General features: G+C 36.2%; 1 protein-coding gene across 1 annotated transcript; it reads right to left on the minus strand.

The window, feature by feature from the left end:
- Positions 1 to 472: 472 nt before the first annotated feature.
- LOC139851966 (probable serine/threonine-protein kinase WNK9) lies at positions 473 to 4,661 on the minus strand. The gene is made up of 7 exons (XM_071841160.1): positions 4,391 to 4,661; positions 4,268 to 4,305; positions 3,905 to 4,132; positions 3,589 to 3,809; positions 2,842 to 2,999; positions 2,208 to 2,598; positions 473 to 1,609 (listed from the first exon to the last, which is right to left on the minus strand). The coding sequence occupies exons 1-7, from the start codon at positions 4,460 to 4,462 to the stop codon at positions 942 to 944; spliced, it is 1,776 nt and encodes a 591-aa protein (XP_071697261.1). The 5' UTR covers positions 4,463 to 4,661; the 3' UTR covers positions 473 to 941.
- Between the last annotated feature and the right edge of the window lie 11,009 nt (positions 4,662 to 15,670).

Here is a 15,670-nt window from a genome sequence, read left to right on the forward strand (position 1 = left end):
TTCGTTTTTGCCTTCAAAGTTTCAAAATCGAATAAACTGAACCGAACAAACCGATGAGCATCCCTGAGTAAAAGCGGTTTTGGTGTCCGAGGAAAGAAGCTACCTTAAATCAAATTAGTCAAAAAAAAAAAAAAAAAAAGTCGTAGGGATTGTCTTTGTAGTTTTCTTAATCATTTACATGTCTTAAATATTTATGTTACGTTATATTATACGGGCAGTCAAATTACTAGAAAAAAAAAGATACATATATGTCTTTGTAGTTTCTTAATAGCATGCCTTAAACATGCATGTTACGTTATGTTATGTTATACCGGAAGTCACTTTATTACAAAGTTTCTTCAATTCTTCACTAGCGGTTCTTTACACTAACAGCCGTTAGTGTTAACCGTTAAGTACCAAACAATGCTTCCACAACCAATAACACAAACACAATACATATCGGATGATGTGTAACAATTGTAACACCACTTGATCATTTGATCTATTTTATTATTTCGCGTAGGTAAAAAAAAAAAGAACACAGTTCATTTTCCCACCATCAGAAAAAAGAAAAATATACATTATTGCAAACCCCATGATGTATAAGCAAACATAATAATGATATTATTAGTTGGCAATGTACACTCTCACACCACAGCTCAAAAACATGGTTTTTTCCACTTTGAGCAGAGGCCTGTACAACTAGAAAAAGAAAATAAAAAGGGTTCTACCACATCATCATTATCATCATCATCATCATAACCTTATTGTATTGTGGGGTGCAAAAAATGAATCAGCAGTAGGAGATAATCTCATCTCAACTTAAAGAACTGAAGTTGTCCTATGCAAAGAATGAGAAAACAAGTCCCCTGTGCACATGTTTTTACCTGTGCTAATAAATCTTCCGTCTGAAACAAACGACCTAAATGAACGATCACGATGTTCATCATCTTTAAGTTACCTCAATGATTTAGTATTTCTTGTTTGTCAACTTTCGACGCAAGCCCTAATTGTTTATCTCTAAGTTCCCTTAACTCCATTTGATACTTAGCCTTCAGCCATCTCAATTCCTTTCTAATCTCATCTTCATAATCATCCGCATATTCGTTAGCCTCGGTTTCCTCCAACACCCCTAACTTAACACCCTTCCCAACTTCTTTTTCTCCCGGTTCATCTTCATTACACGACTGATACTCGCTCGGTATTTCATGGTGGGCCCATATATCCGAATACTGTAACCCATCAGACTGACTAGACACAACCGGTGCACCTTCGGTCACACACTGCTCTGAACCATCAACTTGATACGTTACTTCTTCAAACCGGCCATGAATGGCCCCACCACAATGGTGTCGTGAACAGTGAAGTGAGTTTTTTGCAGATAAGTAGTTGACTCGGGAACCGTTTGATACACAGTTTTGACAGTAATCGTTGTTTTGATGACGTGGACTTTCTTGTAATAATCCGTTTTTCCACTCTGGTACCAACATTGAAATTTCACCATCGATCATGTCGGCTATCTTATGGACATCTTGATTGGTAATATCCAATTCGTAGACCATTTCATTTGCAACACTAAATGCTGTATCCGATTCGATGTCAAATGGAAAGTAAATATTGCGAACATGTCCTGAAATGTGTAGCCATTATTTTATTAACACCTTAAGCTTATAACATAGAAATATAAATATAATTTTGAATCTTATAGTACCAAGGCTCAAGGTTGCAAAACTTGCGGTCGGGCCTTTGGAGAGAGTAATCGACAATTTAGGGATTAATCGGGGATTATTGGATTGGCCATTTTATACATTTAGAAAAATAAATTTCAAAAATTATGTGTAAATATAGAAGAAAACTATAATCATAAACACAAATTTTAACATAATTGTCTAAAAATCATAAACATTGTTGACCAAATTGTGACTTTGCCCGAGTTTGACCAACAAATCCGGTTTTGACCTATTAAACAACATTGACCGATTAATTAAACGGATTTTGGGAAATCAGATCGGTTTGTTCTTAAAAAGGAGTAGCCGGGTTTTTTTACAACAGTGCCAAGGCTTTCTGTTGAAACTGGTAATAAATAGGGCTTTCTGTTGAAACTGGTAATAAATATTCTTGTACAATAAAGGATTTATTGCCAATAAAAGTAAGTTTTTATACCCCTAAAAAATATTTTGGGTATTCTATTAATGGTAACTACATATTGTGAAACTTCATGAACGTACCTTCTCTATCTGCGATTTTTAGCCTTAAGAAGATACCATCATCTTCTCCCCTTCTACCCTTAATAGATATATCAACATCTTCAATATGATCATCTTCATGAGTTGAGAATAGTTCAAATTCATTTGCTTCTGATTCATAACTAACATAGTTTGAGTAGTTATCAGTTGATGGGCCATTAGTAAGAAGATGAGTATTCATGTGAGGTATTCCATCAAAATCTCTCCAATAATCAATTGGCCGTAAATCGTAACCGTAATCGTCAGGCTGAAGAAACGGGTCTTTAAGCAGTTCTTTTGCTGGAAGCCTTAAAGAAACTGTGACTAGACATTTTTCCACAAATTCTCGCACTTCAGGGTCCTTAACTTTGTATAAAGCATCTGGCTTTTTACCCTATTTAAGAAAACAAAAACAATAAATAAATAAATATCATATCTTTAAATTTAGGATTTTTTAACGACAGCCCGTGCAAAAAAGACTTGTACTTTTTAATAACCGTTATGTAAAAGTCAACATTAACCACTTTGTACAACACATTAGGGCACCTTAATTCCTTAATGACAACCCTTAGGGTTGTCGTTAGAAAAGTCCTTAAATTTAATAATGAAAATATAGTAATAAGTATGAAGATCATACAGAAATAACTTTTTTGTAGATTTGAGCAGGGTGGGTGCATTCACTGTAAGGATATTCAAATGTGACCATTTCCAAAATGCACATTCCAAACGCATAAATGTCAACCAATTCATTGTATTCTTCAGCGTAAACTTCAGGAGCCATAAACTCTGGTGTTCCTGAAAGTAACAACAAAATAAATTTATCAATGACCGCTGTTGTAAAAGTCAGCCGAGTCGGCTGAAATCGGTTTGGGTGCTAGGCCCGTCTTGACTCGGCCAAAAAGGCCTTAAAAGTGGGTCAATGCTAAAAAGTCGGGTCTGAGTCGGTCAAAGTTAGGTCATTGATGTTTAGCATTTCATCGAGTTAAATGCATTTGCAGACTACCAAATCACACCACTTAAAATCTCTAGTACAGTTATTGCAACAATATTCACAATACATAATATTCGAACTACCATATACACATATTTTCACGTTCATCAAAGAAAGAGTTCAATGCATATTCGCAATAACTAATCTATAATGCTATAAATCTGCTTCTAGATTGAGACGTTAACAATTTTGTATTGATTGCAAGAAAAGATATTACATAGATTTTTAGACAAATACATAAAAGCAAAAAAAAAAAAAAAAAAAAAAAAAAAAAAAACCTTTTTCAGTCATTTTTTTCTTATTTAATACGCAGAACTCGATATCACATAATCAATGTCAAAGCACGTCAAATACATGCATCCTTAAAAGTATAGGAAAGATATATGAACTTACCGACACAGCGAGCAGCATGAGATTTACGGAGAATAGCAGCAAGGCCTAAATCGCCAATTTTGACTTCACCTTGATTCCCATTAACAAAAATATTGTCACATTTAAGATCTCTATGAATTACAGGAGGATCATGACTATGAAGATAAAGTAAGCCTTTCAAGATCTGTCTACACCAATGTTTTATTGCTCTAATATTAACCCTCTTATGTTTCTGCCTATACCTATTCAAAATCAACCCAAAATCAATTTATTTAACAACAAACATAATAAAGATACAAACTTTTTATGTGCGTAATGATTGATGAAAGTAGCTTACTGTCTAAGAGTACCAGAAGTGAACATTTCAGTAACAAAATTCATGTTCCTGTTTTCAGTATCAACCCAAGATGTGTAGAACTTCATGATGTTATTGTGTTTTAATGTTTTCAGCAGATGAATTTCACAATATAGCCTTTCAAGATCTTCAGGACTTTGCAGAAAATCATAAAGCTTTACTTGATTCCATGCCACTTCTATTCCTTCATACTCATCAAACCCCCTATAACTTTATAATCACAAAAAAAAAAAAAAAAAAAAAATAATCAAATTTTTTTGCTTAAGTTAACAAAAGAAACTGATAATAAGTTACTACGGAGTAATTACTAGTACTAAAAAAAGAAAAAGATAGATAATTTCTTACACAGTTTTTGAAGCACCCTTACCAAGAATCTCATTGTACTGCAAAAACAAAGAAAACAAAAAATCTTGATAAAAAAGGAAATGGATTTAAGAAAGAATAAAAAGTTAGGGTGAAGTTAGTTACCCTTCCATATCTTCCAGTAGGATCTACTTCAACAAATTCAGATTCATCTGAATCAACAATACCACTATTCATTCTATCTTCTTTTACACCAATCAATCAATCAAATCAATTTGGGGCAAACTTATCAATTATTATTATACAAATACAAACATAGTAATACAATATACGTACATAAATAGATAAATAGATACAGATAAAAAGATAAAGTTGCAGCAACTAGTTTGTAGTTGTACTTGCAATTATTAAGAGGGGGATCCAGATTGAGGTTAAGATTGGAATCATCACAATTGATAAACTAATTATTTTAATATACGGAGTAATAATATAATATTAAATATAAATATAAATAAATAATATTTTAAAATCAAGGAAAAGAAACGAGATATTTCAACAACTCAGAGACAACGAGGCAAAAAGATTTCAATAAAGGCAAACACGAAATAAATGATTATATTTCTATTTTTATTTTTGTTTGTTTTTTTAATTTTATTGGGGCCACAGACAGGCATAAACACAAAATATATATGGTTCTTTTGCATGATAATGTGATGACAAAAGCACATCTCTTTCAAGTCTTCATGAGCCACCAACACTAATCCCTCCATTTGTGCTTTATATGTATCGACAGCTTGTTTATCACTAATTTTTATAAATCCAGTAAACTGTGCAATAATAATAGAGAATAGAGAGTTTTTTAAATGGAATCCCTAACGTGGTGTTTGTTTTACAGTAAATAGATGTTTTAGAGCATTCCAATGGTTAGCCTTTATGTTTGTCAATCTATTGTCAATATATTAACACCGTTAGGAGTAGATTGTCAATATTTAGCCAATCTTTTTTAGCCAACCATCATGTGAATATGAATCATAATTCATCACTGAAGTAATTGTTTTAATCATTTATACATTTTGCTTTTAGAGTTGTACTATGATTAAATTAATCATTTTAAATTGGTTGTGAAAGGGTGTGATGGTTGGGAGTGAATTGTGATTGGTTAGTGATGAGAAGGAAATGAAGAGAAAATTGTGATGTGACGCTGATGTGGTAGTGTGTTAATATGAAGAAGGGTGTCATAAATGAAAATGCTCTTATGTTTTATGTTTTCGCGTCCGCAGATATTTTGACAATAGACTCTTAGTTTTTCTGAAGACATAATATAAATCGCTAAAGTTACATATAGGCTATATACCTTTTCAAATGTCCCGATGTAAGCTATATTTCCATTTTGTTTAATTGTTAACTTTATACTTTCAAAAAGTGTAACACCCTGTTTTCCCGTGCACGTCTAATGGTACGTACTTAATCAATAGTACGCTTATAACTTACTCGTTATGTGATTAAATGAACTAAAGTGTTAGTTAGGTGTGAGTGCATATATGTATATGTGTACATATATATATATATATATATATATATATATATATATATATATATATATATATATATATATATATATATATATATATATATACGTGTATATGAATGTGTCGTGATTGGCGTCAAGTCGTGTGAGACTTAAGGTTGAGGTTTAGACGTGCATAGGAAGGGTGGAAGTTGTTGTGTTTGTGTTTGAAACCTTGTATTATGATTTGTTGTCGAAGTGACCAGGAACAGGCGAACGCCGCGCCGCGACAAACAGGTCCGCGCCGCGACAAACAAAGCAAATCCAGATCAGAACTTGAGTTAAGAGGGGTCTTTTTTCCTTCTTTATGTCGCGCCGCGACAAAGCTGCCGCGCCGCGGCAAGTCTGCAGTTCAGACTCCGAATTCAGCTCAAATTTAATAGGGTTTAGGGGCAAATTGGTCTTTTTACATGTAGATCTGGTTGGAGCTTTAATATCCACCACTTATCTTCATTTCTTATTTTCTTTTCCAATTTCTTTCACATTTTCCTCCCAAAACATAAAATCCACTAAGATTAATCTTGAGATTTGAAGGTGAAGTTTTGTGAATCGATCCTAGAAGCGAGAATTAAAGTTGTTCATCGTATCTCTAGCTACACGTTCATAGTCTTGGTAAGTCTTAACTCTATGTTTTGAGTTTTATCTAATTTAAGCTAGGGTTTGGTTCATATGGAACTAGTGTGACCCATTTGAGGGTTAAATGGGTGGGTTTTGGGTTGGATTATTGAAAGGAAACCCTAAAAAGCTATTATCTAGGGTTTGGTCTTGTGATTTGAGATTGTAAGTGCTAAATGATGATGTTAGTCATTAATGCACTTTTAAAGTGATGAAAGTGTTGTTTTTGTGTAAGTTGACTTGATTTGTAAGTCAAAGAGTCAAAAGAGCACTAGTTGACCTAATCGGGTGAAATGGTTATGAAATACACCAAGTTTGTGTTAGTTGATGTTGTTAAACCCTAATCACTAGCTTTTAGTGATTTATGACGGGGCATTGCCATTAATGGGCGTTTTGGTGTAGTTGAGTCATTTAATGCAAACGGGTCATTAAATGCTCAAGGGTTGTGGTTGGCATTTAATTCAACTAGTTTGTATGTTAATAAATGCATAATGTATTAGGTACATTACATTGAAGGTTTGCAAGCTCGGTTAGCTTTCACACGAGACTTGAGGTGAGTGGAATGATTATACATGTGTGTATATAATGTATCTATTTGTAGGGCGGGGAAGGGGCCGGGGTATATGTTGTTTATACCACCAAGAGTTAGTGATATATTTCATTGTACACTAACTATGGATATTTCGTTGTCCAAATCGCCCAAGAGTTAGTGATATATTTCGTTGTACACTAACGATTGCTTGAACAGATATTTCGTTGTCCGTGTCACCTAGGGGTTAGTGATATATTTCGTTGTACACTAACGGTTGTTATGAACACCGATGGGAAATTCGAAGTACCATTCCCTTGTGTGTTGGTTAACCTTAATTACGCGTTGTATTGTAGTATATTATATCATTCGGGTTATATATATGCTATTGTGATGCGAGCTTGTGATCTTGAAGGGTTTAGTGTTATACTTGCGATGGTATGCCATGTAAATTGCTTGTGTGTATGAGGTATTTGTGTAAGTGCTTGCAAGTAGGTGTATTATATATGTATATGTATAATTATTGCATTCACTAAGCGTTAGCTTACCCTCTCGTTGTTTATCTTTTTAGATGCAGGCGCAGTTAAGGGCAAGGGGGTTATCGGACATTAGGTGTCCCGTGATGATGCTTTGTTGGTGCTTTTGGAAGTTGGCCTAGTTTTGGGTAGTTTAGTCCCAAACCATGCTCGAAACGTCGTTTGATTTATAAACTATCAATTGTAGACGGTCAAACTTGTACTACACTTTATTCGTGGCCCTCGTGCCTTTTGTAAACAATTAACTGTCGTGCATTTTAAATAGAACTCGTGAAATGGGTTACATATTTAATTGGCGTGTAATTGTGTTGTATAAAAAAAAAAAATTATTGTATGGATTGCGGGTTGGGTTGTTACAAGTGGTATCAGAGCATGGTCTGAGAGATTTAGGTGACTTGAGATAGGCGCCTAGACTTAGACTTTTGTGTTGTAGAATTTTATGCGAGACTTGTAGGACTACGGGTCAGTGCGGGGTTTGATTAGTTCTTTGATGCATAGGTGGACTAACTATGCTATATTATGATGTTACCAATCATGTGATATTGTTTTGAACATCGAGCAAGATGGTTGTGATACGTTTGAGCATGGCATGGCATGTGAGCGTAATAGTGAGTCGCGACCACTATTACGGTTGCAAGTCAAGTCAAGCAAGGATGTGCGACAAGTATCGAGCTAGATGTGGTGTGCGTACGGTCATATGCATAGGTATATATATGTGTATGAAATTGTTGACGATGTCTAATCCATTTTTAACCTTTAGAATGAAGACGAGAAAGGGAACGAATACGAATGACAATGGTGGTCCCTCTCATGTAGAGGAAGATGAGATGACTACCAAGATCGAGACCGCTTTAGAAAACTATGTTTCGGTTTTCTCACGAAGGGTTAAACAAATATTCGAAGAGTCGGTTTCGGAACAAATTGTTGATATGATTCAAGAACGGATGACTAATGTCGTTAAAGAAGAATTTGAAAGGAGGTTTCCTAGATCTCAAAATGTAGGAGAGTTGGAGTTTAGCTATAAGAACTTCTTGGCGTCTAAGCCTCCTCACTTTCACGGGGATCCCGACCCCATGAAGAGTGCAGCTTGGATTTTCGATGTTGAAGGTTGTTTTCGCACGACCGAGTGCCCACCCGAGAAGAAGACTAGACTTGCTACTAGTTTGTTGATGGGTCATGCTAAAGATTGGCTCGATGGTAAAATTGATATGGTGGGTGATGCGGCTTTTGTAGGGTTATCTTGGGCGGATTTCAAGAAAGAGTTTTTCCTTGAATATCGTACGCAAGCGGATCTTTCCAAATTGCGCAACGAGTTAAGGAACATGCGTCAAGGGTCTTTGGACCTAAACACTCTCAAAACCAACTTTCTCGCTAAGGCGCGTTTTTGCCCCGAGTATGTGGGGAATGATCAATTGTTAATGGAAGACTTTCATGCGACCCTTAGAGACGATTTGAAGGGTAAAATTAGTATTGGTCAAGTTGAGACTTTTGCTAAGCTTTTGGCGATGGCGAAAGGGTTTGAAGCGCAAGCTCCGAGTCCGGTTAGTTATGCGCCGAGTAAACGAAAGTTTGAAGCTTCTAATTTTTCGAACAAGAAGAGTAGGGGAGCATCCGAAAGTGTTGGTAGTGTAAAGAAAGGTGCCTCCAGTGTTCACGTGACCACATGTTACAATTGTGGGCAAAAAGGTCACTACTCTCGTGATTGCCCAAAACCGCGTACTAATGTGATCACATGTTTTAATTGTCAACAAGAAGGGCACCGAAAGTCGGAGTGTCCCGAACTCCGAAATGATCAAGTTAAAAGAATGGAGAAGGCGGCGGGGTCGGCTAGGGGACGTAATTATTTGATGACTAATGACGAAGCCAAGCAATCCAATGAAGTCGTTTCAGGTACTTTCATGGTTAACTCTAATCCGGCAAGGATTCTATTTGATAGCGGTGCAAATTTATCGTTTGTGTCTCCAAAATTTGTGCCTAAACTTAATAAACCGTTAGCTAAGTTAAGTCGTCCGGTAGAAGTCGAAATAGCGGATGGCAAGACGGTGCTAGTGGTTGATGTGTGTAAGAATTGTAATGTTGTGTTTAGTTCCGAGAACTTTAATATTGATCTCATTCCGATGACGTTGGGTGATTTTGATATCGTGGTTGGTATGGATTGGCTCGATCGTAATAGAGCCGATATTGCGTGCCATGAGAAATCTATTCGTGTGAAGACCCCTAGTGGGGGAGAGTTAATTATTCATGGTGATAAACGAAGGAGACCGGTGCTGATATGCACTTTTGCACGGGCACGTCGTTTCCTTGATAGTGGTGGCATGGCTTTTCTTGCCCATGTTGTTGATACTCGTGATGAGCCACCACCCATTCGTGAAATTCCGGTGGCAAGTGAGTTTGAAGATGTTTTTCCGGATGAGTTGCCGGGTGTTCCGGTGGAAAGACAAGTCGAATTTCGCATTGAGTTGGTTCCGGGAGCTACTACCATTGCTAAAACTCCGTATCGTTTAGCACCGACGGAAATGCAAGAATTGTTGAATCAAATTCAAGAGTTACTTGAGAAGGGTTTTAATCGACCGAGTGCTTCGCCATGGGGTGCTCCGGTCTTGTTCGTGAAGAAGAAAGATGGTAGTATGCGTATGTGCATCGACTATCGGGAGTTAAATAAAGTGACGATCAAAAATCGTTATCCGTTGCCTAGGATTGACAATTTATTCGACCAACTTCAGGGCGCTACGTACTTCTCTAAAATTGACCTACGGTCCGGCTATCACCAAATGCGGGTCCGTGAGGAAGATATCGAGAAAACGGCCTTTCGTACACGTTATGGGCATTTTGAATTTGTGGTTATGCCTTTTGGTCTTACGAATGCACCGGCGACATTCATAAATCTTATGAACCGAGTGTGCCAACCTATGTTGGACAAGTCGGTAATCGTGTTCATTGACGATATTCTTGTCTATTCTAAGAGCATGACGGAGCATGAACACCACTTGCGTGAAGTATTGAAGACGTTGAGAAGAGAGAAATTGTATTCTAAATTCTCAAAATGTGAATTTTGACTAAGGGAGGTTCAATTCCTTGGCCATATTGTGAACAAGAATGGTATTCAAGTGGATCCGGGGAAGATAGAGACGGTAAAGGATTGGGGACGACCGACTACGCCTACGGAAATCCGAAGTTTTCTCGGATTGGCCGGTTATTATCGTCGGTTTATCCAAGACTTTTCTAAGATTGCTTCTCCATTGACGAAATTGACGAGGAAGAACACGAGTTTTAATTGGGGGAACGAGCAAGAAATCGCTTTCCAATTGTTGAAAGAGAAATTGTGTCAAGCTCCGGTCTTAGTATTGCCGGAAGGTGTAGATTATATGACGGTGTATTGTGATGCTTCTTTGAATGGGCTCGGGTGTGTTCTAATGCAACGAGGTAAAGTCATTGCTTACGCCTCTCGCCAATTAAAGGAACATGAAAAGAGATACCCGACTCATGATCTCGAATTAGCGGCGGTGGTCCATGCTTTGAAAATTTGGTGCCATTACTTGTATGGTGTCAAGTGTACGATTTATTCGGACCACAAGAGTTTGAAACATCTTTTTGATCAACTGGATTTGAATTATCATCAACGTAGATGGATGGATGTGGTGAAGGACTATGATTGTGAGATACTCTATCATCCGGGCAAAGCGAATGTGGTCGCGGATGCATTAAGCAGAAAGAGTCACCACCCGGCGTTACGATTGGGATTGTTACGTATGATTATTACTAACGATTTTCTTGAAAAACTTGGTGAAGTTCAAATAGAGGCTTACGTTCACAACAAGCATGCGGAACGAATCGTGGGGCAATCGGAATTCATTACGATGGGTTCGCGCGGGTTGTTGTCTTTTCAAGGAAGAGTATGGGTGCCAAAGATGGGTGACTTCCGAAAGGTGCTTCTTGATGAAGCGCATAAGTCTAAATATTCTATTCATCCAGGTGCGACGAAAATGTATCTTGATTTGAAGAAGGATTATTGGTGGCCGGGCATGAAACGCGACGTTGTTAAGTATGTGGAGCAATGCGTCATGTGTTTGCAAGTTAAAGCCGAGCACCAAAAGCCGTATGGTAAGTTGCAACCGCTAGAAATTCCGATGTGGAAGTGGGAGCATATTACCATGGATTTTATTACCAAGTTGCCGAAAACGGCAAGAACCCAATTTGATACTATTTGGGTAATTGTCGATAGATTGACGAAGAGTGCGTTGTTTCTTCCTATTAAAGAAGCAATATCGTCGGAGGCACTCGCGAAGATGTTCATTAAAGAAGTGAAACCAAGACATGGCGTTCCCGCGTCTATTGTTTCGGATCGGGACACACGTTTTACTTCTCGATTTTGGAAGATGTTTCATGAAGACATGGGTACGAGGGTGAATATGAGTACGGCGTATCATCCTCAAACGGATGGTCAAACCGAACGTACGAATCAAAAATTGGAGGATATGTTACGTGCGTGTATCATTGACTTCGGTGGTAGTTGGGATGAACATTTACCTTTGGTGGAATTCTCGTACAATAATAGTTTTCACTCTAGTATTGGAATGCCACCGTATGAGATGTTGTATGGAAGGAGGTGTCGAACCCCGATTTGTTGGGGTGAAGTGGGTTAAAGGGAAGTCGGGAGTACCGACTTGGTATTGGAGACAAATAGCAAAATCGATATGATTCGGGCTCGTTTAAAGGCGGTGCAAGATAGACAAAAGTCTTACGTCGATAAATGTAGGCAACCGATCGAATTTGAAGAAGGCGATATGGTGATGCTTAAGGTTTCGCCATGGAAGGGTATTATTCGGTTTCGAAAACGGGGAAAGTTAGCTCCTCGGTTTATTGGGCCGTTTAAGATTTTAGCTCGTGTTGGTGAAGTTGCTTATCGGTTGGAATTACCCGAAGAGCTTGCGGGGATCCATAATACATTTCATGTTTCCCATCTCCGCAAGTGTCTTGCGGATGATTCTTCATGGATGCCACTAGATGAGATCGAGTTAAACAACAAGTTAGAGTATGTCGAAGAGCCAATTGCTATACTTGATGAAAAGGTGAAAATGTTGCGTAACAAAGAGGTGAGGACTTTTAAAGTCCAATGGCGTCGTAGTAAAGGTTCCAAGTTTACTTGGGAGCCCGAAGAATTTGTGTTGGTTTATCTTCCCTCGTGTCATGTGGCTTGGATCGCGAGGACGTGCTCCGATTTAAGTGGGGGAGAGTTGTAACACCCTGTTTTCCCGTGCACGTCTAAAGGTACGCACTTAATCAATAGTACGCTTATAACTTACTCGTTATGTGATTAAATGAACTAAAGTGTTAGTTAGGTGTGAGTGCATATATGTATATGTGTATATATATATATGGGTATATTCGAATGCGAGCGTATACGTGTATATGAATGTGTCATGATTGGCGTCAAGTCGTGTGAGACTTAAGGTTGAGGTTTAGACGTGCATAAGAAGGGTGGAAGTTGTTATGTTTGTGTTTGAAACCTTGTATTATGATTTGTTATCGAAGTGACCAGGAACAGGCAAACGCCACTGTGACGACCCGGAAATTTCCGACCAAATTTAAACTTAACCTTTATATGTTTCCGACACGATAAGCAGAATTTGTAATGTTAAATCTCAAAAAGTTTGGAACTACATTCATGTAATCAATTACCCTTTGACCGTGTTCAACGATTCACGAACAATTATGTGTATATAGATATGTATATATATAATATATAATATTAACTGAAAACATTAACAAAGTATTAGATATATGATACTTTACATGAACGTATTTGTTTCGATATATTTATCGACAGAATTAAGAGATAATATCAAATGATTGAATTATCAGATACATTATGATATGATTACGGGCCTATGTTATGAGGTCCACTGTGATTTAAGAAATCTATTCTTTTTGACAACATTCGGAAAATGGTAAAGTGATTTATAAGTAATAACAAATGTGTCAATTAACGGGAACTAGACAAGGGTTAGTGGAAATTCCTGTTTAATTTCCAAGGCATGTTTTATAATATTTTCCTCGTGACCTTGATAAGATAACTATGTTAATTTTCATTTTATTTAATATGAAAATAAGAACGTGGAGTGTAAATAACTTAGATGTTGGATATTAACAAGTTAAGTAACTCGACATTTTTCATTAAGATAATTTCATACGTTTATTTAACCTTTGGACTTTATCCCATGCTTCACCGACAGACTATAATTTAAAAACTTGAAACCTATTATGAATATATATAATTCTACTTTTCTAAAATATTTTATGATATAACGATTTCCATTATTTTAACCTTTTAACAAAATGATTCTTAAATATATTTAGTTTTGGAAAACAAAATTATCATATTTATTTGATTTAGTTTCAAAAGTACAAAAAAAAAATGTTTTCAGTTTAAAAAGAACTTTATTATTAAAACGTATATATCTTTTATAAATATCTAGAACCACTTTTGACAACTCATTACTTAACGAGTATGATAAAGATAACGATATTTATATTTTATTTTATTAAATATACATAACGATTTAAATTAATATTATATATATTTATACGCGTATTATACGTACATAGTTTTATACTATTACTATACTTTAACTTTACCTTTACTTTACTTTTACTTTACTTTAACTTTAATAATTTTTACTTTAATAATTTACTTTAATAATTTATACTTTAATAATTCACTTTAATAATTCATACTTTAATAATCCACTTTAATAATTCATACTTTAATAATTCACTTTAATAATTCATACTTTAATAATTCACTTTAATAATTTATACTTTAATAATTCAAAAATCTATTATAAATAGAATTCAATAGGTTTCATTATTTCATAGAAACTTGAAAATATATTTCTCTAAACTCTCTCAATCGAATTACATATATATATTTACTTAGTATTATTTCAAGATATTATTAGTATACATAAAATACTACGACGGAGTTATATTCAGACGGTTTCAAAATAAGTTTTCAAACGGGATAGAGCTAAGGAAATTATGGGTTATAGCTATGGAGGTTATGGGTATCGATCGAGGGTATTGCTCGTGGGTTCAACCTAACGTTTATCATTTTCGTTGCGTCTACGTACTTTCCTGCAATATTGAATCACAATATTGATACGTTCGTGAATCCGAGACAAACCCTGCACTTGTTCAGTGCCGTCATATACATAATTGCTACGAAATACAGTATTGTGAGTTTCATTTGCTCCCTTTTTAATTGCTTTTGCAATATATATTTTTTGGGCTGAGAATACATGCGCTGTTTTATAAATGTATTACGAAATAGGCACAAGTACTAAAACAAATTCTACGTGGGTTTAAACCAGAAATATACCCTTAGCTTGGTAACATTAAACTACTTGTCTATGTACGGTAGGCGCGAATCCTAAAGATAGATCTATCGGGCCCAACAAGCCCCATCCAAAGTACCGGATGCTTTAGTACTTCGAAATTTATATCATGTCCGAAGGAGGATCCCGGAATGATGGGGATATTCTTATATGTATATTGTGAATGTCGGTTACCAGGTGTTCAATCCATATGAATGATATTTTTGTCTCTATGCATGGGACGTATGTTTATGAGAAATGGAAATATGAAATCTTGTGGTCTATTAAAATTATGTAATGATTATTTATGTTAAACTAATGAACTCACCAACCTTTTGGTTGACACTTTAAAGCATGTTTATTCTCAGGTATGAAAGAAATCTTCCGCTGTGCATTAGCTCATATTAGAGACATTACTTGGAGTCATTCATGACATACTTTGAAAGATGTTGCATTCGAGTCGTTGAGTTCATCAAGATTAATATTAAGTCAATTATAGTTGGATGTAATATGAAATGGTATGCATGCCGTCAATTTTTGATGTAAAGAAAGTTTGTCTTTTAAAAACGAATGCAATGTTTGTAAAACGTATCATATAGAGGTCAAATACCTCGCAATGTAATCAACTATTGTGAATCGTTTATAATGTATATGAACGGGTCCTTTCAGCCGCGCCTCGACAAACGGGTCCGCGCCGCAACAAACATAGCAAATCCAGATCAGAACTTGAGTTAAGAGGGGTCTTTTTTCCTTCTTTATGTCGCGCCGCGACAAAGCTGCCGCGCCGCGGCAAGTCTGCAGTTCAGACTCCGAATTCAGCTCAAA

Source organism: Rutidosis leptorrhynchoides, chromosome 6 (genome assembly GCF_046630445.1).
Source record: "Rutidosis leptorrhynchoides isolate AG116_Rl617_1_P2 chromosome 6, CSIRO_AGI_Rlap_v1, whole genome shotgun sequence".
Classification (NCBI taxonomy): Eukaryota; Viridiplantae; Streptophyta; class Magnoliopsida; order Asterales; family Asteraceae; genus Rutidosis; species Rutidosis leptorrhynchoides.